The following is a 26,501-nucleotide window of genomic DNA, read 5'->3' as shown; positions in this document are numbered from 1 at the left end:
GCACAGACCAAGTGCCACAGGAGGAGCAGAGGCTCGGGTTTGGATGAACATTTGTAGAAACAGAGACGCAGCAGACGGCAGGGGCCTTCCTGCTGCTGGCCACCTACCCCTGTGCCGGCCGGTGAGCTGCGGGTTGGTCCTGGCTCCTGCAGCTGCCCAGACGCTCTGCCCAGGGGGCTGTGTCCACGTCCTGTGGACCGTTTTTACCCAGAAGCCAAAGGCTGACCAGGGTGGCCTGTTCCGCGGCTCCCCGTCTGCCCCAATGGGCTGAGAGCCACCTGCAGCCCAGAAAAACCCCAGGGATCTCCATTGCCATAGGTGAGAGCCTGCAGGCGCACGGCAGGTGACCTCTTCCCCAGCACGTGTCTCCTCTAGGCTTCTCCTGCTCCGGCCACCTGGGTCGGTCACTCAGCAGTGGGGTGCAGAGTGCAGGCAGGACACCCGCTAAGGTACCCCAATCCTAACCCCACCTGTGCAGGCCGCCTGGTCTGGACAAAGCCTGCAGATGTGACTAAGTTAGGGCCTGAGCTGGGCCACCCAGGACCATGAGGGGGTCCCTAAATCCGGCCTCACCCCCAGTGCCTGTGAATGTGACCTTGGACCAGGCCTCTACAGAGGTCAGCAAGTTAAAATGTGGTCATTAGAGTGTCCCCAAAGACCGGGCACAGACATATGCATGGGAAGAGGAGGTGAAGGCAGGATCTACATGCCCCCGGAGACCCAAGGCCACGGGAGCTACAGAGGCCAGCAGCGCGTCCTCCCTTGGCCCCAGAAGGAGCCGACCGCCCCCACCGTGACCTTGGACCACGGGCCTCCAACGTGTTGTTCAGGGCACTCAGGCTGCCGGCGTGCTCCAGGGTGACCCCAGCAGCCCTCGGGTGCCCGCTTCCCTCGGCAGAGGCACCACTTCCGCCCTGTCCCCCATGAGGACTTTCTGTGCCTCCACAGCGAGTCGGGCCCTGGACAGCTCTCGCAGGCCATCCTGCCGGCCACGCTCGGAGCCTTGGGCGAGAAGGGCCGGAGGGGGAGCTGCAGGGTGGCGGTCCCCAGCTCTGTGCCCGACTCTGTGCCCACTGAGGGGGCGGGTGGAGTGGTGTCCACACACAGCGGCCCGGGAAGTGCCCCCTGACCTGCACCCTCCACAGGAGGAGGACTGTCCGCGGCCTGGTCTGAGAAGCAGGCTAGTTCATTCTCCGCGGATGCCACTTGGGGTGCAAGAAGGCCAGCCGGCTGGATTTGTCACCTAACGACCCACCTCAGCTTTGCCGTGTGACTTGTCCTGAAGATTCTTCCCAGGACAGGTCGGGCCTGCCAACTGCGTGCCAGCCAGCGCTGCAGGGACCACAGGGGCAGTGGCCACGCCCTCGGGTCCCAGGGCACACTGGGGGCCCACCAGGGGCTAATGGGAAGACAGACACAGGGTCTGCAGCCGAGGCCATCCACCAGTGGGCACACCTGAAAGCCATGGGTCAACATTCCTCCTGGAGCCAGGGGCCAGTGACAGTGAGCCTGTCGGCAGGACCACAGGTGGACCCAGCTCCAGGCCTGGCGGGACAGGACCTGAGGACCCGAGCAGGCCGAGGCCACTCTCTGAGGAGCCTGGGCGCAGCTGTCTGCAGCACAGGACAGGAGCTCCCAGCAGCCTGCAGACTGACCTTCAGCCCCAGAGGGCCCGTGCTCCCCGGCTGTGCCCTGCTGTGCCCACTGGGCCTGGCCTCCGTCCCCTTCCCCTGAGCAGGCTGTGGGGTCATGGCGGCTGTCTGTACCCACAGCCCACCCATCTCTAGCCACGTCCCTCGTGTCCTAACTAGCAGGAGGCCCCTCTGGCCATGGAGGGACCCCTTGGGGAGAAGGGAGCCCAGATAATTCACCCCGTGTACTTGAGAAGGGCCGGCTTCTCAGCCAGGGTTCTTCTTGATCTGGGCCTCCTCCCTGACTGGACACTGTGTCATCAGCCAGCTGCAGGACCTCTCAGGCCACCCAGGTTATGGCCTTCATGGACCTAAGCACTCACCTGCTTAAAGCCACCTGCCAGCCCCTGCCGGGCTCCAAGTGTGGGGTGCCGCGGGTTCTCCCCATCTGAACACGCCCCCCCACCTGCCACCTAGGGTCCCCAGCCAGGAACTGGCTCTGGTACAGCTGCAGCCCCTGCTCAGGGCTCAGGGGCTCAGGGGTGGGGACAGGCCCAGGTCCCAAGGCTCAGCCCCCAGGAGCGCAGCTGTCCTGGGCGGCCCCTCCAGCCCACTGCAGGCCTCAGGCTCACTTCTGCCCAGTCGTGGGCGGGAGCCCCAGGTGGCTGTCGGGGCCCAGAGGCTGCAGACCCCACCCCACGGGCCCTCACTGACCCCCCACACAGAAGACAGCGAGACAGGGTCTCCACTGAGGGACAAGGGAACCTGGGCCATAAGCCCCAGGGGGAGCAGACCACGGCTCCCTGTCCCCAGGCAAGCAGCAGCTGGCGGGGACCAGGGCCAGGCTGCCCCAGGCCTGTGACACCAGGCCTGTGACAGTGCAGGGGACGAGCTCCAGAGCACGCGGCCTTTCTGTTGCCCAGGGCTGAGGACCTGGCTGTAGACAAGCCGCGTAGGCCGATGACAGCTGTGACCGAGGGCTACGAGGAGGGCAGGCAGGGTGGACAGAGGGCACTGTACTGGGAGAGGAGCTTTCTCCGTGTCACCGGGTGAAGCGGGGAGACAGGGGTGACACGGAGTGATCCAGAGCCATCCCCTCTGGTCCAAGGTTGCCGGGGTCCTCCCCAGCCTTTCTGCGGTGGTCTAGGGACAGCTGCCCGCCAGGCCGCCCAGGGAGCCCAGCCTCATGACATTTACCCACCAGGGCCTGGGAAAGGCCACCTGGTGTGTTGAGAGCCGAGCGCGCCCCAGCTGAGCAGATGACTCACTGAGGAACAGATGTAGCCGCGTGTCGGGAGCCACCAGCTGCCACCCGCAGGGCTCTGCTGGCCCAGGACCCCCCTCAGAGTCTCCACGCAGGAGTGGCCGCGGGGCAGCAGACCATGAGCCCTGCACGTGGCTGCCGTCTGGGCTGCCACGCCCTGCCTTTGGGAAGCTCTGTGACGGGGCCCTGGTCTCTACTGTGCTCCACCTGTTCCCCAGGCCAACCCCAGGGTAGCTCTTGGGGGTACACAACTCAGGACTGGGCCAGGCCCGCCACGCTCTGCGATCAGGAAGGGCTGGTGGCTGGCACGTGGCAGCCCTTCACTGTCCGGCCTGCTCCCGGGCCCCAGGCCCCAGCCTCCAGGCATCTCCCCTGGCCCCTCCGCGCTCTGCCTACCCCCACCCCCCACACTTCCTGTCCCACGCAGCCTCTGGGGACCAGCCTCGCCCCGCCTCCCTACCTGGGGTAGGGTGCGCGTGAGGCTACCCCAGGGGACAGAGCTCTCTCTCCCGGGGCCTCCTCTTCTCATGGCGGCTGTCGGGTCTGCGTTGTGACTCTGCACCTCTGTCACTGAAGCCCCAGAGGCACCATGTGTCCAAGAAAACTTCCTTTACAAAAGCCAGCAGAGGGCCACTTTGGCCCGGGCCACCACTGGCTAAGCCGCTGTGACAGAATCTGAGGTGGCCCTGATGCGGACGCCCTGAGGCCCGCTGGGGACTGGCTGGGTGTGCTGACGGCCATGTCCACCAAAGCCTTCCTTGGACCCAGAGCCGCGGGAAGGCTTCCTGAAGGGCAGCGGTGGGACACCATCCAGCACACCTGCACTCAGGGCCCTGCCGCCAGAAAGCTGGACACACTGGGCTCTGCCCGCGAGGAGGCGCCTGCCGGCCCTGGGCACACAGCACCCCAGCTGGGATGCGCATGTCCCCACGGCTGCTCCAGGAGTCCGGCACCAGGAGAGCTCGCCCACCTTGTCCAGGCTCACCCCAGACCCTTCTGTCCTGACACAAAAGTTTCACCTGGAATCGGCACGTGCAGGGCGAGCCCACGGGGTCTGTGCCTCAACGCAGCTGGGGCTGACCCGGATGGAACCCAGGGTCAGCTATGAACACGCAGGGGACCGGCAGAGAGCACCAGCCCGTCCCGAGCTTCGTGACACTCTGGATGGAGGTTGGTGGCCCACAGGGAGAAAGCCTGTTGCCTAGATGTCTTCTTGTTGACATTTCTCACATGGCCACGGCCAGGCACAGGGCACCATGAACAGGCAGCACATTGCCCATCCAGGGACCTTACAGGCCCCGGGTGTCTGGCGAGGAATGGGAGGGGACAGTGGACTCTGCCCAGGATCTGAGACCTTCCAGGGACCAGTCTTGAAGTGGCCTCCCACCTGCTGCTCATCACAGCAGTCCCCCCTGGACAGCCCAGCCTTGCCCAGAAGGCAACCTTGCTCCTCCCTGCTGGTCAGGACACCCTGCCACCTGGGTTCCTAGGGCCCCACGGGCACACAAGTCCTCCCAGCTTGGGTCAGAGTCCCCCGAGGCCTGGGACGGCGAGCCAGGGCCGAGTTGTGGGCCCCGGCCTTCTCTGCTTCCTTAAGACTAAGGGGTGGCACAGTGTCACTGATCACCTGGACCTGAGTGGGAGGACAGGGCAGGAGTGGATGGCAGGCCTGGGCCCCAAGCACACCCAGCCCTGTGCTGTGCCCAGAGCAGGAGGGCAGGATCCTGGGGAGCAGTGTCCGCCTGCATCCTGCCCACGGAGCCTTCTATAAGCGCAGAACCTATTACCAGAGCTCTCCCCTTCATTTCCCCTTCCTGTCACCTCAGGTCTAGACCCCAGGCATTGTGGCACTGAGGAACCCCTCGTGGCAGCGGTGCCTAAGCCCAGAACTTGCAGGTGGGAGCTGGCCATGGCCCAGGCGCAGTGCAGGAGTCAGGGCCTGAGGGGTGCAGGACCTGGCGGTGGGGGTTAGTGGCTGCCCATCCAGGAGGGGACACCCTTGGAAAGTACCATGCACCCAGGGGATCCGGGGCAGGGGCAGCCGGGCCACACAGCTGAGCCAGTGTATGAGATGTTCCAGCAAGTTCCAGATGACGGAGACCAATTCCTGGGGGCCCAGAGGTGGGGGCCTCAAGGGGAAGTGGGTGGAGCTGGGGAGGGGGCCAGCACTTCACCAAGGAGGAGCAGAGGACTCAGGGTCACTGCCCATGGAATGACTCAGGCCCAGGGACAGGGACATGGGGCGTGAATCTGCAGGACATCTTGGGGATGTGAGACTTCTGGACCCGTCCCTGCCCCGGTCTCAGCTCACCTCCTGTGTCCACCCCATGAAGCTCCTGGCAACAGTGGGACAGGGAGAGCGCCTGCCCCTGCAGTGGACAAGGCCAGGGGAGGCCTCTGTTCCCTGGTGATCCCCAGTAGGGACTGGACGGTCCAGGCCCCCAGTGAGACAGCAAACAAGCAGCACTGCCCTTGGCCTTGCCCTTGAAAGCTGGCTGAGGACAGTGTCCCATCCAAAAGCAGGCCTGGGAGGCCTGAGTGGCCCTGGTGTGTCCGCCCTCCAGGGCCTGAAGGGGCCTGAGCCGGCCAAGGTCTGACACCCAACACCAACCAGGATTGGGGGGGCTTATGCCCTGCTCTCGTCTAAGCCAACCCTGGGTCTGGGGTCCACCCATCCTAAATGTCCACCTAGGTCCCATGGGGCGGTGGAACGTGGATTCCTAGGCCTGGGCTTCAGAAGGCAGAGTGTGGGGCTGTCGAGGTCACCTCCCGGGCAGCCTGAGTGTCGCCAGGAGCAAGGCCAGTCCTGGTTGTGCATCAGAGGAGGCCGGGACAGGGTGAGGGTCCTCCGGCTGCTGGGCAGAGGCTCTGACAGAGTAAGGGAACCAGACTACATGAAGGACAGGCCCAGAGGACGAGGCCACGGGAGTGGAGCACTTTGGTCCTGTTTGTGACCCACAGCAAGGAAGGCCCTGCTGTCTCCAGGCCCAGGGCTCCCTGGCCTGTGGGCAGCTCTGCCCTGGACTGTGCCTCCCTGGAGCTGCCTTCCTCTCCAGCAAAGCCCAGATTGCAGCAGGGTGAGTGGGGGGCTCTGCAGGAGAAACCCCCACACTCCCCACCCCAGCCAGAGCTGCTGTAGAGGGCTCAGCAGGGCCCCCAAACACAGAATGTCCATCCCCTAACACCTGGACCCTGTGCGTGTGACTCTCCTAGACAAAGGGTCTTCACGGTGTGATTAAGATAAGAATGTCAAGACAACGTCATCTATTTTCCAGGGGTTCCCTAAAATCCAATGGCAGGTGTCCTTACGCGGGGCCGACCCTGAGACCTGGGGACCAGGGTCACGGGAATCAGAGCCGAAACCTCGGAAGAGATGCAGCCACAAGCCAAGGGCTGCCTGGGGCCACCAGGAGCTGGTGGAGGAGGAAGGACCCTTCCCAGAGCCCTCGAGGGAGCACAGCCCTGTGGCACCTGGATTTCAGGCTTCTGCCCTGGAGCTGTGCAGAGGAACTGGTACTGTTTCAACCTCTGCCACCAGGGTGCCTGGGAGGGCAGCCCAGGGCACGGGGACACAGAGGGAGGCTGGTCCTGGGTGGCAGGCTGCCTCTGGAGCTTGGGACTAGACTAGAGGCTCTCGGGAGGCTGGGTGTTCAGAACTGAGGGGACACACGTGGCTGTCACATGACCAATTCATTGAGTAGGACGAGGACTCTGTGTGCTGCCGTACCCAGGACAGATGTACAGACCACAGGGCCCGGTTCTCATGGAAACTGCGCATGGGGGCAGCCGTGGGCAGGCCCTTGATGGTTTCCTGGGCAGCTTGGATGCCACAGAAGAGAGGGTTGTGATGAGGCGGAACAGTCCTAAGCAGTGGGTAGCCATTCACCGAGGGTGACTCCCCGAGGGTACGAAGGACACAGAAACCTAGTGGCACATCCCCTGCTCAGGCACCATCTCCCCAGCGCAGTCCAGGCCAGGTGGCTGCAGGTGACCTTGGGCCTTCGACTCCGTTAGCATCTCCTGATGCTCACGATGGCATCAGCCCTTCCCACGGTCGACCTGATCCAGGCTCAGAACAACCCGTGAGAGAAACCACCTCCCAACCGTGCTGTCCAGGAGGCCGAGGCCCCACGAGGTCACAGCACAGCCAAGGACGCGCGCTGGCCAGCCACGGTGGGGAGCCTGGGTGCAGTGGGCCGGGCAGGCGCACTCACCTGCACCAGGCGCCCCCCCAGCAGGGTCTCCACGGCCAAGTCTGAGCCTCTGTCCCCAGGAAAACTGCAGCTTCCCCCGCAGAGAGAAACTTCTGGAAAGAAAAGCTTCCACCTCTGTGACGCTGATCCTCACAGCCTTGCAGCAGGCTGCAGGACAGAGACTCACTGACCCACGTCCAGAGCAGAGGCCTCGCACCTGCCCAGGGCGCCTCAGTCCACCACCCGAGTGTCTGATGTGACTTTGGTGGAGTCTTGGACCTGGACGGCTGCAGCTGGCGGGGAGGCCTCCAGCGTCACCGGGAGCTCACCTGCTGCAAGGTGAGGGTGGTGCGTCTTCTGCAGGAGCGTGCCCGTTGGCCCCTTTCCAACTGCAAGTCACTAGGCAGGCCACTCCTGGGGGCTTGGGACAGGGTTGACCCCTAAGGAAAGATTACTCATCACCCCAAATGGCAGCTCTAAAGTCCAGTCCAGAGCATTTCCTGCCAACCACTGAGCTCACTGTCAGGCCCCCAGGACGGCCTGCCTGGACATGAGGAGGGCCACCCTGGGAGGGCCACCCTGCCCCCTGGCATTCACCTGGTAATGAGAAGAGAATGAGGAGGGGCCTGTGCAGGCCACTGCCCTAGCTGTCCACAGGTGGCATCCAGGGGCCACCCAGCCTTACAACAGTTCAGGGCTGAGAAAGGGGCTTCTAGGTGGTCTTCTCCAGCCTCTGGGGCCAGGACACTGGGTTCCAGGGCTGAAGCCCAACTCAGCTCCTCGCAGGATCCAGGCTTGTAGAGGCTCTGCCCACTCTGCCCACCTGCCTGCCACCTCTGCACAGCGTCTCTCCCTGGGCCACCCACCCCTTCCATCAGAACTTGGTCCCTGGAGGCCTGGTCTGGCCCCTGCCACCCACAGCAGACTCTTCTTCCTCTGACTACCGCTGCCAGAAAAATTGGACAATCGATGAGACTGGCTTCGTGACATTTCCCGCACTGTCCTTGCCCGTTGGCTCTCACGGTAGGGATGCGTCCTCATCTATCTTGCTTGGCCAAATAAGCGTCTAAACCCCTTGAAGAGATGGAGAGGCCCCACGCCCCCAGCAGCTGGCCCTCCTACCCGGGCGGGCACTTTAGCACCGACTAAGTATAAAGTTGGCGGTTCATTGCATAATTGATCAAGAAGCCAGAAATTCTAAAACTGGTCCTTTTAACACAGTCAAATAAAAATTCTAAAAATGGTGTTCTGTCTAATGTTCAATCTCAACGCTCGGGATTGTTCCCCTGCACGCAGACGAAATCATAAATTCAATCCACAGAACGTCAGACGGCTCTGTCATCCTTCCGGCACTGCGTGTCCCACACAAGGCCAGGGAAGACACGTTCCACAGGAGCACTGGCACGGCTCCTCCCCACCTGCTCGGCCAGTGACCCCACAGTCCCTTAGAGGAGACCAGAGCCTAGAGGGGTTGTCACAGAGGCCCCTCCCTGCCCCATACCCCAGGCAGCAGCAGCATTTGAGAACCTGGCAAGGGAAAGGAGCACCGGAGAGTGGCCTTCCCGGGCCCTGAAGAACTGGCCCTGTCTCTGCCGCTCTGCGAAGGAGGACGAGGCCCTGGGGGATCAAAGACGCTTAAGAGGCACTAACTGCACTAAGCCAGAGTGGCGCGTGGGGAATGGGAATGAAAGGAAGTGGAGTCTCCCGGCAGAGTCAGGGCGGACTTCGCGTGTCCACTTGGTGTGAACCGGCTCCGCTCAGCAGAAGCACAGGGAGTTCCCTAAGGGCCACACAACCCGTCTCCACCTGCGATTGTGCTCAGTGTGTCCTTGGTCACCAGCCAGAACCGTGGCTCTCAGGATGTGCCAGGCCACCCCTGCCACTGAGACAGTCCCAATTAAGACTCTAAAGACCGGCCTCGGTGTCTGCCAAGTTCAGGGTGCTGCAGGACCTCCAGCCGCTCATTTGTTCTGTGATGCTCTTATCCCAATTAAGCTACTCAAAACTTTTGAAGTTCATGAGTCATTTGCTTCGAATATCTTTAAATTAAGGAGAGATTCACTTTCCTGGTAGCAAACACCCAGCAACTTAATTAACAGGGGTTCAGCCTTTAAGCTGCCACCACGGCCTTCGACGGAAGGGGAAGGAGCTCCCGTCTCCCTGCTCCTCTGCACGGATTCCCTTCCACTCCGACTCTGGCATTTAGGAGGTATTTCACTGTCACAGGACTCGCTCCCAGGGTTGGCCAGCCCCCACCTCTGCTCAAGTCAGCTGGCCATCAAGGTGCAGAGGAAGTAAGGCCAGCCTCCCTGCTTACATGCCTAAAGGACACTGAAGGCCCCCTGGTGACATGGACAAAGCAACTTTCCAACTGGCCTTGGGAAAACGCATGAGTGAATTGCAAAGTAAAAATTACCAGGCAGGGCTCTGGGGACATCTGAGCCGCTGCGACCTTGAGCTGCCGGATGTCACGGACACAGGACTGATTAAATGGAGACAAGCCTTGAATGACGCTGGGGACCTGCAGGGCTGCATGGCCCCTCGTGGGTGGTGCACCTCCCGAGAGACCCAAGCTTGCTCAGCTGGGGAAGTCTAGATTCAGCTGAGCAGGCCAGGGAGGCCCAGGGCAGGTGCCAGCAGGCAGGGTCCGAGATCCTTCCCGAGCACTGACCTTGCTAAGCACAGGCCGGGGCCAGGCTTCCTTGCCGTGGCCTGTCCAGTAACCAGAACCAGGCGCCTTGACACGCACACACTCGCCATGAGCTTTAAGACCAGCACTCAAGGAACTACCCTCTGGCTCTCTCCTACGAGACACTGTGGCTCCAAACTCAGCGCATGACAGGCAAGAGGCTGACACAGGCAGACGAGTCACACTGGGGGCCTCCTGATAGAGCCTCAGGCGAACTTCTGACCCATCTGACGTCCATCCTCTGCCAGCACTTGAGAGAGGCTGAGCTGCATGCCTCTGCGAGTCCACGCCAGGTGATTTTCCATCCCAAGCAGCTCCCAGCTAGAGCTCTAGCTACACCTCTGCAGGAAGCACCAAGGTCAGGGACAGGCCTTGGGACCTGTGAAATGATCTGTCAAAGCTGGTGGCAGCAGATCAGCACATTAATAGCAACTGACATCATCGTTACCATCACCACCACCCTCACCACCATCATTATCACCATCACTACCAACACCACCACCAACATCACCACTATCACTACCACCATCACCACCAACATCACCACCACCATCACCACCACCCTCACCACCATCACCACCACCATCACCACCATCACCACCACCATCACCACCACCATCACCACCATCACCACCACCATCACCACCATCACCACCACCATCACCACCACCATCACCACCAACATCACCACCACCATCACCACCAACATCACCACCATCACCACCACCATCACCACCATCATCAACACCACCCGCACCACCACCCTCACCACCACTATCACCACCACCATCACTACCATCACCATCATCACCATCATCATCATCACCATCATCACCACCACCACCACCATCACTACCACCATCATTATAATTTCTAGAATTATAGCATTATCATCACCACCACAAGCACCACTACCAACACTACTACCATCATCATCATCATCATCAGTGCCACCATCACCACCATCATCATCACCATCACTATCACCATCACCACCACCATCACCACCAACATCACCACCATCATTATGTGACATCACCACCACCATCATCGTAATTACTAGTATTATAGCATCATCATTACCACCACCAACACCACTACCAACACCACCACTATCATCATCACCACCACCATCACTGCCATTATCATAACCATCACCACCACCATCACCACCATCATCATCACTGTGGTCACCATCATTGCCATCATCACCAACATCACCATCACCACCACCATCACCATCCTTCTGCTCATATCAATAGCAGCCAACACTTATTGAGCGGCCCCCGTGCGCCAGAAGGTCAGCACATGACGTGCACTGTCTCCTTTCACCTTTGATGACAATGTTAGGAGATGGTCAACGCTACTGTCCAACTGAGGCACAGAGCAGACAAGCACGTTGCCCAGGTCACATAGCTAACAGGAGGACTATGAAGCCGGGCAGCGAGGGGCTTAACCATTATCCTAAAATTCAGAGAAATGTCCCAGTTATTCCACCTGCAGGGTGATTCCTGAGGGAGGGGCTTTCCAACAGCCTTGGTTCTGCGGGATCTCACAGTGCCCTAGATCACCCTCCCCCCCATCTGTCCCCAGGCAGCAGCAGTGGGACCTGCCCGTCCCTCTACGTCTCTCCACAGAAGCAGGAGTAGACCCCAGGGATCCCCAGCCCTGATCCCAGAGACCTGTCCTGGACAGTGGGCCATCTTGGGGTGCTGGGGTCATGTCCGAGGCCGAAGCCTGGGTTCAAGGTGTCCCCAGGAGCAGTGGCAAGGCTGGGTGTGACTCAGGTGACAAGACTCTCCATCCCTGGTGGCCGGTTCTGCCTTTGACAGCTGCGGCACTGTCCTCTGAGCCTCTCTGGCTGCATGAAAGCAGCTGACGTGTGGGGCCATCCTGGGCACCGGGGGCCACCTTCCACGCTCAGCAGTGACCTGCTGAATCCTCGCCGCCACTGTCCAGAGGAGAGCCTTGCAGGCTCTGGGTTTGATGGTGAGGACAAGGACATCGAGACCCTGCCCAGGGTCACAGAGTGACGTGCTGTGGAGCCCAGACTCCCCCCAGATGCTGCAGCCACCCAGCAGGGGCCATGCAGCTTCCCAGAGCGCAGCCCGGGAGCCCACAGGTACCTGCTGCGCGGGTCCCAAGAAGTGTGAGCAGCGGCCAGCTCCACCCAGCGTCAGGCCAGGCCAACCCTGATGACTGCTGAGGCAGGAGGGGTCTGAAGGGGTCTGCAGGGGTCTTTCCTGCCACCCTCCCACTCAGAAGCTCATACAGAGAAGGAGATGACACCGCCGGCCCTCAGGAGCCCAAGAAAATAGCTCACTTCAGAGTCATCAGCCAGTCCTTCCCAGGGTCTAACTTGAATTACTCCGCTGGGGTCTAATTCAATTAGGTAGGACCAGCTGGACTGTGATGAGCCCATTAGGAGATCATCTCAGCCTTTCCTCTTCACCCCCTTCCCTTCACCTTGACTTGGTGAAGCTGCTCAGCCGCTGATGGGGGCCCATTCCCTTCCCCGCCGGCCGGCAGCGTTTTCCAGAATCAACATTTCTCTACATTAGAAGCAAACACACACATTTTCCCCCTTTTAAATTTGCTTTGCTAAACAAATTAATCTAGCACCAGATTATATTATGAAGAGGCACAAATCTTTCCCGAGATAAGCATCTGTCGCTGGATTAGCAGCAGCCAGTGGACTGTGGACGGGTTTGCTGAGCCCTGTGATGCCGCCCTGGGCGTTAACTTGAGTCATCACGGGTGTAATTAGGGGTAAATGGAACCTGATTCCACTTCCACGGCTACACAGCAAGTGGGTCTTCAGAGGAGGCGACGGGGGGCACCTCCTGCGTCTACCGAGGTCAGACTCCAGAGCCCCTGACCAGAGCTACGGGCGCCATGCTGGGGTGGCTGAGGCGGCCCCCCGGCCCTCCAGGGAGCTGCCGGCTCCTGGCCTTGGCCTGGCATGGGGCTCTGGCTCCCTGGACAAGCTGCTGTCCAGGGGTGACACGAGGCACACACCGTCTTGTCCAGTGAAGGGAGGAGGAAAATGGTGAGCTGAAGGGCCAACACCGGCCACCCCACAAACACCTGTCCACGGCTGCCGGCTGCCTGCCTGGCCAAGGTCAGGGAACCTCGCAGGACCCGTCCCAGGGACGCGGCCCCTCCGCACCGGGGCAGCTCTCCGCAGCACTTCTCCTGCCCCTGGATCCCCAGGAGCCCCAGGCGGGGTTGGTGGCGCCCAGACCTGGGTGTGGAGGGGGCCCTTTCCCCACGGCCGACGCCTCCCACAGCTGCTGCGGGAAGTGGGGGGGGGCTGCTGCTGCTGGACTCTGGGTGCCACTGGGCCACAGCCTGTCGTCAGAGGCCAAGGAGTCGGGGCACCAGCTGCTGGGGCAGGGACAGGCACCCAGCCGTCCCCAGGAAGCCTCCACCCCCGGCCTGTCCGCAGAGCTTCGGTTGCCAGCGCTGGGCTCTTCCCACGGCCTGGCCTGGCTGCTGACAAGGCCGCTCCTGGTCCTGGACCAGCTCCCTGGTGGGGCCTCGCTGGAGCCTTGGAGGTCTCTCGGGACTCCGCCCAGGCCTTGCTCCGGCAGCACCAGGGTCCGCGTCCACTCTCAGGTGGATGGGAAGGAGGGAGGCCCCCTTTTCACGTCCACCTGCTTCCCCAATCCTGCTGACTGCCCGGGCGTCCCCGACCCCGGACACCATCTCTCCCTGCGGTCCGGCGCCTGACCCCTGGCCTCTTCCTTTTCAGTCTGGTCCCCGTGAACCGCCCTGCACACCTCGGGGTCCCTCCCTCCCAAGCTGCACACCCCCCAGCCCCCAGACAGACCCAAAGCTCCGTGGTGGCCGCCTACCTGAGGTCTCCCCCAGAATCCGGGGGGGCTTGCTGTCTTTCCCGTTGTTGCTGGGCCTGGGGGAAGGCTCCGTTGTGCTAGCCCCAGCGGGGACCCTTCTCCGGGGATCCGGGGAGGCAGTGACCCCCTTGGTCTGCAGCGAGATGGAGGTGGCCGTGGGGGCAGCGATGGTGGTGGTGGCCACAGTCGTCTTCCGTGTTTGTAAGATGGGGACCGTGGTGGGGCCAAACACGCCCGGGAAAGTGTTGGCCTCGGGGGCCTCCTCGTCCCCCGTGGGCCCCCAGGCGATGAACTCTGTCTCTGTCGTGGGCCTGCTGCCCCTGAAGTCGAAGCCACTGAGACCAGTGTCCTGCACGTGCCTCTTCCCCCGCCGCAGCAGACTCTGGTGTTCAGGGGCCCCTCCGGCCACTGCGGAGGATGAGGACGAGGAGGAGGAAGTGAGGGACGGGCTGGATTTGGCAGCAGCTGGGGGCTTGGCGAGCCCCCCTCTGGGCACGAGGGAGGCCACCTGGTCTCTGGGCCTGTGGGCTCTCCTGGCACGGGGCATCTGCCCATGGGCCCGCTCCGCCCGGGGCGCCCGAGGGCTCCACACAGGGGCAGGGAGCCGAGACGGCTGTCCACTCCTCAGGCTCCACAGCCGCGGGGGCCTCTGCGGTGGTCGGGGCAGGAGCCGGAACTCGGGGCCTGGGCCCAGGGACTCACAGGACGGGAAATCCACAGCAAGCTGCAGCATGGCTATCAGGATCCAAGCATGGCTTCCAAGGGAGCGGCCCGGCCAGCGGATGGACATGGAGCTGCGAAGGAGAGACAGGAGAGTGGTCAGCAGGGCGGGCAGGGCTCTGGCGGACGGGGCCAGTCTTTTCTTGCAGGAGGAGCTCAGCCTCAAGGGCAAACCCCTCCCTCTGAAGGTCACTGGAGCCTCTCCCTCTCCACCTTGGGAAGACCACGCCCTCCAGGTCCCCAGGAGCTGCACCCAGCCAGCTGACGACCACAGGGCCCATCTCCTGGGGGGAGGACCAAGACCAATGGACCCCATCATCCCCGATGCGATGACCTGATGACCTGCCCGTCCCCCTCCTTTTGCCCATAATGACAGGAGGCACCAAGAGGACACAGACTGGGAACCACAGGACTGGCCAGCCTCTGGCCGGACTCCAGGCCCAGGTGCTCTCCTCTAGGAAGCACAAGAGGCTCACTGCCATTGGCCATCGGCTCTCCCAAGGCCTGGGTGGGACGAGGTCTGACTCGGGGACACTCAGCCAGGCAGATGCCGGGCAAGGAGCAAACAGTCAGTGGCCCCTGAGCACCACCTGCAAGCACTCTGAAAGGCCCCTGGCCCCTGCCCTGGCCCCTGAGGTGAATGTGACTGTCTTAGAGCTGCCAGGGCCTTCCTCCCTGGATGCCAGCCGCCCGGGCTGGGCCTCTGCAGAGGTCGGAGGGACCTGAGACCTGCTCCAGATAAGCTGGGGGTTCACTGATGCCGAAGTGTGGTCCTGCTGACATTCCCACCCCTGTTTGTCCTGGGTGCAGGTGGCCTTGAAGCCCTCTGTCCACCTCCTCAGCCCCAGGAGCTGGAGAAAGGCCAAGCCCTACAGAGCCTGGGGGAGGCCCAGCTGGGGAGGCCGGAGCCCTGGGGAAGCGTGGTGTCCACGGCCCGTGGAGCACTCCCCAGAGCCTGGAGCCATCTCCAGGAAGGTGGACGCTGGAGCGTCACGGGAACATCCGGAGCACAGCACAGAACCACGTGGCAGGCTGGGGGACGCGGGCCCACGTGCCCTCTCCCACAGCTCGGATAACTGAGGACTGATTACAGGTGCCATCCAAACTCAGCTCTTGTCACAACCTCAGGTCTGAAAGTTAAATGAATCCCCAAACTCCACGCTGCTGTGGTGGGGGTGGGCAGGGCGGCGGAGCCTCCGGGACGCGCAGGCCACTTTTCCTTATAGGTGTCATGTGACTTTAAAAAGGACGGGATGGGGGTGAGTGTGAGCACCCTGTCGAGTGTGCACACACACACCAGTGTGCAGCAGCATGTGCATGCGTGTGTCAGTGTGTGTGCTGGGTGTGACTTCGACCATCCTGTGTGTGCCTGTTGCGAGGAAGAGACTGTGTGCAGTGTGTGTGTGTCAGCATGTGTGGGTGTGAAGATGCGTGTGGCTGTGTGTCCGCAGATGTGAGTCAGCCTCACGCACACTGTGCCTGTGTGAGACGGGAGTGCGCTGCTGTGCCCCGTGTGCCCCTGCATCTGCCCATGTGCACCCGCACGTGCCCACGTGTGAGACTGCCTTGTGTGCCTGCATGTCAGTGAGTGTGCAAGGCGTGTCTGGGAGTGTGTCAGTGTGTGCAACTGTAGCTGGGTCCCAGTGTGTGCACAACCCTCCGGGGCCGAGGCCTCCTGGCACTTGGGAATGAGCTGGTCCCCAGGGGTCATTGAGATGTTGATAGAAAGAACCTCACATTAATGAGCATTAATTATCAAAAAGGGCTAATCCCCAAATAATAAGGCCCTAGTTTTTTAATCAGAATCAAAGTGCTTTGCTCCAGAAATTAGGAAGTGTTCATTATGCTAATGCCTCTGCCCTGGGTTGCTGTGTTGTGCAATTTCCCTGCACAAGCAGCCGAGCTTCGTGCAGGGACCAGGGCCATCATCACTGCACGGGGACATCTAGGTCAGTGTGAAAGCCCCCGCACGTGCTAAAGGCAGCTCCTCTGGGGCTGCTGGCGACCTAGCGAGGGTGGGAGATGGTGGAAAACACAGCTTTCTCCCCTGCCGCGCAGCTGGGTGGGAGTCTGGCCCCAGGGGAATGAGATTCTGCTTGGAGTAGGTGCTGGGCCCCACCAGGCCCCACCGGGCTCCTCCAGGCGCCTCCAGGCCCCACCAGGCCCCACAGGAAGCCATGAGACCCTCCCCCAGGCCCCCCTAGGACTCACGAGGTCTTACCAGGCCCCAGGCCCCCAGGCCCTACCCAGCAAGCTGCACTAAGAGCAAGTAAGGGCACACCTGCCACCATCCAGGCTTGGAGAAATGTCGCCCCAGGAAATTAAAACCACAGCACCCAAGCCTGGGCCTGCCTCCCCGGCATAACTTCACACACAGGATATTTCTGTGATTTTTCACCAATCACGGGCTGTAATTGGTTACCATAGAAACCCCTCATTTCCTAGACACCCAGCTGTTATGCAGAAAACCAGCCATGGCCACGTGGCAGGGGAGGTGGATTCGCTTCTCCCCAAGTCCAGCTTCTTCTTTTTAAAGTGACGCATTTGTTCAGAGGGAAAATAGAGGGCTGGTGGGCGATTCAGGACCCAGCCTCCCCCCTCCCCGGCATCCAGGAAGCCCGGCAGGGACCTGCTCCCCCAGGAAGGCCCAGGCTGATGGTGTGGCCTGCACAGAGGCACCAGGGGCCCTGTACAGGGGCCAAAGGCCCCAGACTCTGCTTGGCCCCGGGCCCAGCCTGGCCCTGAGTGCCATCAGGAATTTCTTGGTCTGGAGAGCGCCCTCCAAGGACCCTGAGCAGCCCCACGCCACTTCCCTGTGGCCCCCAGCCAGCTCTGAACCAGGCCGAAGCCCAGGATGCTCTCACTTCATGAGGAAGCCGTCTTGGAGGCTTGGAGGGGCTCACCCAGGGAGGGACCATGGTGCTGTCAGCCAGGCACCAAGAGGTGGGGGACCCCCACACCCCAGGAGGGAGGCCCTGCAGCACGGCTGCCCTCCGTAGTGGCCCCAGAGGCAGGCAGAGGTGGGGTCAGCTTCCCCAAACTCCAGACCATCCACAGATCCCTTAAGAACATGTCATGGCCTCACACCCACAAGGAGAGCACCCAGCAGGTGGACAGTGGTCAGTGCTGCATGGGGCGAGCCCGACACGGCAGTGGGAATGCACACGGGCGGCGGGAAGCAGCTGGGTGAGTCCTAGAAACGGAGTTAGTGCTGCCCAGCAGCTCCACTCCCAGAGGCCCACGGATGTCCAAGGCAGCACCTCAGTGACCCAGAGAGAAAACTGCCCCAGCGCCCATCCAAGCACACAGTAGGTACAACAGAACATTGTTCAGCCATGGATAGGGCAGGAAGACTTGGCCAGGGACAAGGATGGACCTTGAAAATACTGTCCTTGGTGAACCCACATTGCTGTGCGTCGGCTGGTGGCTCCATGCAGAACGTTCAGAACGGGCAAATCCAGAGAGGAAGCAGGCTGTGGCTGAGGGCGGGGAGGACGGGAGCCACTGGGACTGATGCGGTGGCTGCGTAGCCCTAAGAGCATCCTCAGACCGCTGGCCTGACCGCTTCCTAGGGTCCACGTGACACAAGTCCATCAAAACCCAATACCAAGAAAGGCAACGGGCAGAGGAGGGGTGTGTGCAGGGGTGCTGAGGGGCCAAGGTGGGCACGTGCCGACCCTGGACCCTGGTCCGCAGGTGAGAGGGAGGCCAGCCCGGCCTCTCTGACCTTCAGACACGGCCACCACGGGCAGCCTGGACCTGCAGGTTCCTTCCCGCAGTGCTCCCTGGGACTCCAGGAAGGAGCAGGACCCCCTCCCTGCTCAAGGGCAGCACCAGGCCACGCCCTGCATGGCCCAGCCAGGGTGGGCTTGCCTGGCAGCCTCTGATGGACACTTTTCAAATGAAGAGTGACACCGGCAAGCACCCCGTGCCCAGGGGGAGCTGCCCGTCTCCCTGTACTTTCTAGTGTACAACAGTCCTGCTTCCTTTTTTATTGAAATTTCCTTTTCCCAAGAATCGTTTAAGAAGATCCAGAGAACTGAGATTCAGTTCTCTGCCTCCGTAGGTTTTCCTCACAGAAGAAAATCACTGTCAATTGAGGGAGACAAGGTCGGCTCTTTACCCAGGGTCGCACCTGACTGGAGACCTGTGGCTAGCGGCGAGCGTGGGCCTTCTAGAGGCTGCTGGTCCCTCTCATGCTGGGGCATCGGGGCAGGGAGGACCCGAGCTGGGCGAGCCCTGGGATTGTGCAGCCAGGGGCCACCTCAGGATCTTCAAGGTGGGACGCGACCTCAGAGCCCTGCAGCAGGTGGCCGGTCCACCCAGTTCTCTGTGGATTCCCGCTCCCCTGCCTCTTCACACGCTGGCCCTGAGCCCCTGTGAGGTCAGAGCTGTGTGTTGGGGAGTCAGCCAAGCCTGGGCTTGCTGCTTCACTCTGCCACCCCCAGTGTGCTGGTCCTGCCCAGGGGACACTACAGCAGGTGTCTGCTCTCCTTCCCTTCTAAGAAGACCAAGTGCCTGGGATGGACAGTTCTCAGGGCAGAGCCAGGAACAACCCGAGGCACGCTCAAGGACACGGTGCGCAGCACAGACAAGTGTCAGTCAGTCCGTCTTCCTCTGTGGAGTCCCCACACCTGGCAAGGAGGACCCCTCACCTGGTGCACAGGACTCACCTGGGAAATTGCTGGTCCTACTACCCAGTCCCCAGGACCCTGTATCCCACACGTCCGGACTGCCCCCCACCCACTTCAGCGAGCTTGCTAAACACACTTTTTCATCTTAGAATAATTTTTACACAAAAAATAAGAAGAGTGCAGAGAGTTCCTGGGATCAGCTCCCAGTCCCCCTGGGGGTCATCTGGGTCCCTGTGTACCTGTCACAGCTCGGGGGCCAACGTCAGGACAGCGGGCCGCGTGCTCAACCACACAGCTTGCCCAGGTCTTGCTAGTCCACCACACATCCTGCGCCTGGCCCAGGTCCCCACCCAGGACACGTCACCTTCTGTCCTGGGCCTCCTTGTGATGCTCTCGGCCATGACGGTTCCTCAGACTTTTCTGCAGTGGGATCCTGGTGACTGTGGAGTCCTGGGGAGCTGCTCCCTGCCTGGCCCTCCTGGGGTTCACCTAGCACTTTTCCCACATCAGACTGGGGTGAGGGCTTGGCAGGTGGCCACGGGGGAGGCACCCTCCGGACCCCTTCCCATGCAGGGCATCTGCCCACTACAGGCCCCTTCCCGTTGAGGCCACCTGGACCACCACACGGAGGTCACCTCTGCAGGGCACCACTGGAAAGCCCCCCGGCTCTCATGTTGGGGACAGGCCCCTGGCACAGTGCACACAGGGGTTTCCTGCCTCTTCGTGATTCCCCCCTGAGAGCCAGGCCAGGCAGGAGGCAGGATGGGAACTGTCCCCACAGTAGGTGGTGCCCAGGGGCACAGTTTTCCCCTTATTTAGTCTCCCCTGTTCCCCAAGTGTCCCTGTGCCTTGGGAAGTCCCTAGGGAGTCAGCAAGGAGAAGCCCAAGCCCCAGGGCACCTGACTGACCCGGACTTGGCCAGGGAAGTGGCGGAGGCCTGGGAGGGCGAGGCCCGTGCAGAGCCCTTCTCCTGGAGGTGGCAGTGGACTGTGCTCTCTGCAAAGACGAGACAGAAAGGGGTGGAGGTTGGCGTCCAGGGGCTGGACGAAGAAGTGACTTCTGAGGTCCAGGGAACAGTGGCCACCATGCCCAATGCTAAGCTTTGGGGGAGTGAAGCTTCCAGGTAGGCGGGCCTTCCTACGGTTGGAACCTGAATGACCCCAGAGGCCCACATGGGAGAGCTGAGCCCCAGCTTGGTGCTGCTGGGAGCGGGTGGGACCCTTAAGAGGTGGGGCCTGGTGGGAGGTCTTTGGGTCACGAGGGGTGTGCCTGAGGGGGCCTGCAGGACCCCAGTCTCTTCCTCTCTCTCTTTTCTTTCCCGGCCACGACCTGAGTGGTCTGGCTCCACCCCATGCTCTCACCATGGTGTCCTGCCACAGGGCCGTCCACCATGGACTGACCCAGCACCACGAGCCAACAAGCTCCAGTGTCCGGGTGGGGAGCTGGGTCCTCCCGGCCTCTTCCCTCCACGCTGACCTCCGAGAGAGGGGTGTTCCACGAGGACGGGAATCTGTGCCTGAGGGGAAGCGAGGCCTCGGAGATTGGTGGAAGTGGACCCTCCACCCCTCACCTCTCCTCAGAGCCCACGCTGCCCAGGCCCCAGAACTTCGGTGCCCGAGAGCAGGATGCCACTCCCCAGCACCTGCCTTTCCCCTTCACACAAGAGGCTCCGGCTGCCCCGGGCCAGAGGGTCCCCCAGGCTGCCCGTCCAGGAGGGTGCAGGTGGCCGCCCACGGGAGCCCGGGCAGCCACCTCCCTGCCCTGCTCAGGGACGCCGCCCTGCAGCGGGCTCAGAGGGGAAGGCACTTTCCTCTGGAGGCAGCGCGTGGCTGCTCCTCCCTGATTCATCCTGACGTCAGTCCGACGTCCCGCCAGCGCCCGCCTTGCCTCTCTGCCTCCCATTGAACATGATGGAAAACATCCCTCCCTTCCAGGACGGAGCCACAGCAGCCCCACACGCCAGATGCGCGCGCCACGTGGGACTCCCGGGGAGGCAGCGGCACAGGGTGACACGGTGGCCACCGATGGGAAGCTCCGGAGTGGCCAGAGGCCTTCCCAGGCCCCTCCCGAGGGTCTGCCCTCTTCCCCCTCCTCACCCCGAGTCCTGGGGTCATCTCAGCACCACCCCCGTGATGGCTGGGCCCAGTCCTGCTCCAAGGTCAAGGCCCAGGAGCTTCCCCTGCTCCGGAGGTAGCTCAGAGCCAGGGGTCATGGGGCAGGGACGGGGCACACACTGAGGCAGCATGGGCCTCCCCCGACTCCAGCAGCTGAGCCAGCACCTGCGGGAGGGTGTGCTGCCGTGGCTTGTCACCTCCCCGGGCAGTCACAGGATGTTCCAGCTGAAAGGGACAAGGACAGCGGTCCCATCCGGCCTGCTCCAAGATGAGCTCCTTACCCTGGCGCCCTGCTCCCAGGGGGCTGGTGAGCCTCTGCCAAGGGCTCCACACCACGCTCTGGGGCCGTGGGCCAGGCAGGGGCTCTGAGTTCTGCACGTGAAGCCCCACATTCTGCCGAGCACGAGCCGGGAAACAGCTGCAGACCAAACCCTCAGAGCCAGAGGAGGCCCCTGTGAGACCCACAGATGGACGGCTTGGCTGGGACCCCAGCATGGTGGCCTCAGATCTGGGCCCGGAGTCCAGGACACAGGAACCCTAAGATCTCTGGGCTCAGGAGCTAGAACCCGGGCACCTCCAATTGCAGGACGAGGGACCTACAAGAGAAACCAAAACCCAAACCATAACCTGGAAGTGGGAGACCACTCCTGGGCAGTCTGCGTGATGGCATGGTACCTGGGAGGTACCCAGGGTGTGCACAGCACCCAGGGGACACCCCCATCCTGTGGCACAGCAGGCCTCAGCAAACTACCCCACAGCCTCGTGCAGGCCATAATGCAGGGTGTCCTGTGGCTACGTCGACCATGTGGACACACCGCTGGTTCTCACCTAGGAGTGACTCTGACCCTCCATAGCACATGCGGAAACGTCTGCAGACACGGTTGTCACTGTCCGGGGGTCTGTGGCATTCTGTGGTGCCAGCCAGGAGGGCCGGGAACCCCTGCAGAGCAGAAAGCCCTGCCCCAGAGACTTCTCCCACTCCAGATGGCCCCAGGGCCAAGGCTGCGGAATCTGTGGCAGGGCATCTCCTGTCCCTCTCACGCCTGACCAGCCAGAGTGGTCATCTCATCCTCAAGAGGAGGGAGGCCCGCAGATGACCCAGCTCTAGAGCCACATGGCGTGGGTCTTGGCATCTTGGCCCTGAAGACTACCCGCTGTGTGAGCTCGGGTGCTCCTGTGACCACTCTGTGCCTCTGTTTCCCCACCTGAAAGGCAGCCTCAGTGCCTGTGCCCTGGTGGCAGGGTGTCTTGGGGACAATGCAGCCTGGCTCTTTCTAAGAGAGTCCGCGGGGCCCTGTGGTCCCTCCACCCTTCTGAGGAGCCCCTCCCTTTCCTGGGTGCTGGAGCAGGGAGCCTGCCGGGTGCTGGGCCGGAGGCTGCTCCACAGCCTTCGCAGGGGCTCGAAGGAGAGGAAGGATAGCAACGCGCTGGCGTTCTGGTTGCCTGGGCAACGTGCCCGCAAGCATTCCGGAGGAGTGAAGTGGTGACAAGCTGTGGGTGGGCAGGACAGTGGGTGGCAATGTTCTGGGGCCCAAGTCGGGAGTCTGGCTTCTGTGTCTAGCTGAGCCCCCGCCACGGTGACCCCACCATGGCCCCGACGGAATGCCACGGCAGTCAGCGGGCAGGCCACCAGCTCCTCGTGCGGGTCGCCAGGCCTGCTGCACCTCCCACATCGTCTGCGCTCTTGGGGCAGCTGTCCAGCTCCCCCTGGGCCTCCCCGCCAGGAACCCTGGACCACGCCTCCTGGGCTCCCGGCAGTGAGGACAAAGGTCCAGGACCGGCTCCTGCACAAGCTGGCCCATCCCAGGGTCGGGCCCTGTCCCTTCTCCATCTTACCCTAAGCAGACAGACTTGGATCAGGGCTGGACCGTCTCTGCTGATCGGTACTTCACTCCGGGAAGTCAGCTTGGAACGGGAATCTCGGGGCCCTACTGAGGCCACGTGGGTTCTGCACAACCCCACAGAGTTCTGGGCTGGGGCTTCCCGGGGACCCTGGGGAGCGGAGGGCCCTGTTCAGCAGGCGCAGGACCCTTGTCTCAGGAAGGCCGGCACAGCAGCTCCGGGGGAGCCCAGCCCGAATGTGTCTGAGGCTCCCGGGGGGCACTCGGGGAGAGCTGGGCACCATGAGACCCGGCCCCTCCCAGAGCCTGGATCCCCTGGCCAGGGCTGTCTGGCCAGGAGGACGCTCAGCGGAAGGTTCTGAGCCATCGTGCAAAGACCCAAGAGCCACGGCAAGGACGCATATTTAACTACAAGAAAGCAAACCCAGGACGGAGGGTGGAGGGAGAGATGGTGGGGAGCAAAAGTACACCCGGAGGACAGGACGGATGGAGCCTCGCCCGGCACGGAGCCTGCGCCTCGCGGGAGCAGCTCCTGAGGTTCTCTCAGGAAAAGCGGCTGCTACTCTCCCCCGGCAGAGAAAATAAACACACCAAAATAGTAGCAAGGACGCCTCTCAAAACTACGCGGAAAGAGGGCGGTGCCCGGAGGACCCAGCTAGCCACAGAAGTCCTCCCGCAGGGACGCAGGACGCCTCCCGGCCTCGGGCCCCGGGGTGGCGCCCTCCTAGTGGACAGCGTTCTGTGCCTCACTGAGGCTGGCCCTGGGGACAGCCTTGTCGCTCAGCACTGAGATTCTGTCCCTGAAGAGGGGACTGAGAGGGAGTAGATGTCAGGGTTTCGCCGACTTCCAAAGCACCCGCCGCAAGCCCCACAACTTCACGGGAAATGTCTCCTTTGGGTTTGGGGCCACTGTCCTGCTGGTATTTACGAAACTGCATCTGCTCGCCAGGCCCCGGTGAAGCCAGCCACGGAGGCTGCAGGGAGAAGTGTCCCTCAGAGCTCGCGGCTGGCCAGGGCCTTCGGGATCTGCAGAGACAGGAAAGGGGCAGTACTGACCGAGGCGGGGTGTTGGCGAGGGGACCATGAGCGAGAGGCTCCAGGGAGACACTCAGGGCCAGGTGGGTTTGAGCCGACAGCCCTGGCCACAGAGAGTGCCCTGACCACTTGCCTGGGGTGTGTCCCTTGGCCTCTCCTGGCACCTGGTGGGTGTGACCGTGCCCAGACGCTGGCAGAGCCCTTGCAGAGGCCCAGCTGGTTCCCAGAGCAGCTGCGTGCCCAGTGCTGGAGGGACAGGGGCCCAGCTTCACGTGTTAGGAAGGGAGGTGAGGTTCTGGACCCTGGCCACAGGAGGCTGCGGTTCCCAGAGCAGCTGCGTGCCCAGTGCTGGAGGGACAGGGGCCGAGGCAGCAGCAGGAAAGCTAAGGCCGGGCACCCTCAGTTCTCTGCTCTCCAGCCAGCCCTGCCCAGGCTGCTCCTGGGCCTCCACAGTGTCCTGGGGACCATGGTGGGAAAAGCCGGGAGGGAGGGGGCTTCATTCTGGGTGCCGCTCACCTGGCCCCCAGGTGGGGAGGCAGGTCTGTGCTTTAAGACCTCAGGCTGGGCCAGGAGCCGGTGGAAACGGGGCTGAAACCTCAGAGGGACCCTGGAGGGACTCGGGACCCCTGGGGCTGTGATGCTGAGCACCATGCGGGGAATGAGCCCGCCCGTCCAGCTGGGGCAGCCGAGGGCTGGGAACCCACAGGTCCTGCCAGTCGGTGGTGCCACAGGGGACGGCGAGCCGGGCCCTAAACGCCCAACACAGTGCAGCCCACCCTCAGGGGGTGCTTGCTGCCCTCGGGCACCGCACCTCGGGCCCCTGCAGCCACTGAGGAAAAGCACAGCCCCACAGAGGTGCCAAGGCCACATGTCCCTAGCCCCAGGACCCCTGGTGCCCCACCTGTACCCACTGAGCAGGGTGGGGAACCAGCGGTGGGCAGTGGCTGGAAGGGCTGGTCAGGGCCCATCTTGGCAAACCGTGCACTGTGGGCCGCTCCGCCTCATCCTCAGCTGGAAGGTCCGGTTCCCACCAGGAGACCCAGTGGGAAGGAAGGAAGCCCTGCTGCTTCCCGGCTCTCGGGGCGCTGGCCCGTCCCCGGGGCCTGACACCCTACACTGGGGCAGCAGGGGCCCACAGGGCCCAGTGGGTCCCGGGCTCCTGCTTCTCCTCTGGCCACTGACATGCTGCCCTGAGGAGCTGCCCCTGGCCAGGCAGGCGCAGGCTGAGCCCATCCGCTCTGGTCACCGGGTCGGGCCCCAGGCTTTGCCAGTTGCTCCCAGGGCTCTCAGACCCCTGGGACGAGCCCCAGCCTCCAGAAAGGAGCCGGTTCTTCTCCTCCGCTTCGTTCCGAGAGGCAGCACCCTGAGGGCCCTGCCTCCTGCCTGGGGGCCCCAGCTCGGGTGTGCTGCCCCCGGGGCCTGGCCCCTCGAAGTTGCACAGGTGAGGCCCACGGGCAGGACAGGGAGGAGCCACCCGGGCAGCCACGCCCACTGTCACCACCAGCAACGGCTTCTCAGTCTCTGCCTGAACACACACGCTGGCCCGGGGCTCCCCGCTCCACAGACACCCTGTGACGAGAGGCGGCCCCTCAGAAGAGCCCTCCTGTGACGCCGGCTTGGCTTCCTGTGACCCCTGCCCCAGTTCAGGCACCCAGGGTCCGACTAGCCTCGCGGCCCTGTTCAGCTCCCCGGGTCCATGCGACCCACGTGGGTGCACACAGAGCACAGGCCAGCGGTCACACCTACACACAGACACGCCACCACGCGCCTACACAAAACACAGCCGCCCTTCTCCACTTCTCCCAGGGTCCCCTCCCATGGCCAGCTGTGAAGTCCCTCCATGCTGGCCGCCATCACCCAGCACAGGCCGCCCTCACACCAGTGAACGCGGCTTCTCGGGGACCTGCTGTGCTGGTGCCCGCTGGCATGGGACCTGGAAGCTGCAGGTTGGGGAGTTTCTCCCCAAAGGAACATGGCGGAGCTGGCCCAGGTGGCCAGGGACGGTCACTCCCCAGACTGGGACTTGCAAGGCTTCCTGAGGACACAGCCACGTGTGCCTGGGATGCGGGTGTCAGGGTCCCCCCAGAAGTTCCACTCGGCCCTGGGGCTTCTGGGCTGAGACTTGAAGGGGAAGCACCAGCTGACCCCTGGCCCCCTCTGCTTTCCGCTGACCAGGGGCCACGCCGCGCACCTACAGCCAGGCACCTGAGCTCCAGGCCCTCGGCTCTGAGGAAGGGCCCCTCCATGGCCCCCAAGCACTCCCGCAGAGTGTGGTTCAGACGCCGAATGCTGTGCTCCAGGGGCCCTGACGCCGCTCTGGGCAGTTCTAGGGCAGGAGGGTCTGACCGTGGCTCATGTCCCTCCTGCGTGTGAGTTCCAAGCTCCAAACAGAATTCCCAGCAGGCGGCAATGGCTGCTCCCGTGTGCAGATGGGATGTGGGGCTGGAAGGTGACAAAGGGTCATGTGCAGGGAGCTCTCGGGACAGAATGGGAATCTGTCACCTGGCCCACCTTCACCTGTCA

At 62.7% G+C, this 26,501-nt stretch overlaps 1 protein-coding gene across 1 annotated transcript in view; it reads right to left on the bottom strand.

Moving 5' to 3' along the window:
- The window catches only part of Ajap1 (adherens junctions associated protein 1), a 93,162-nt gene that overhangs the window by 31,654 nt on the left and 35,007 nt on the right, over window positions 1–26,501 (bottom strand). The window contains exon 2 of the mRNA XM_026386140.2: window positions 13,635–14,428. Within this exon, the coding sequence (XP_026241925.1) occupies window positions 13,635–14,428 (794 nt within the window). The remainder of the gene's footprint in view (window positions 1–13,634; window positions 14,429–26,501) is intronic.

The sequence above is a fragment of the Urocitellus parryii genome, chromosome 11 (genome assembly GCF_045843805.1).
Source record: "Urocitellus parryii isolate mUroPar1 chromosome 11, mUroPar1.hap1, whole genome shotgun sequence".
Classification (NCBI taxonomy): Eukaryota; Metazoa; Chordata; class Mammalia; order Rodentia; family Sciuridae; genus Urocitellus; species Urocitellus parryii.
The sequence above is the reverse complement of the archived record's forward strand: the minus strand, read 5'-3'. Positions and strand labels throughout refer to the sequence as shown.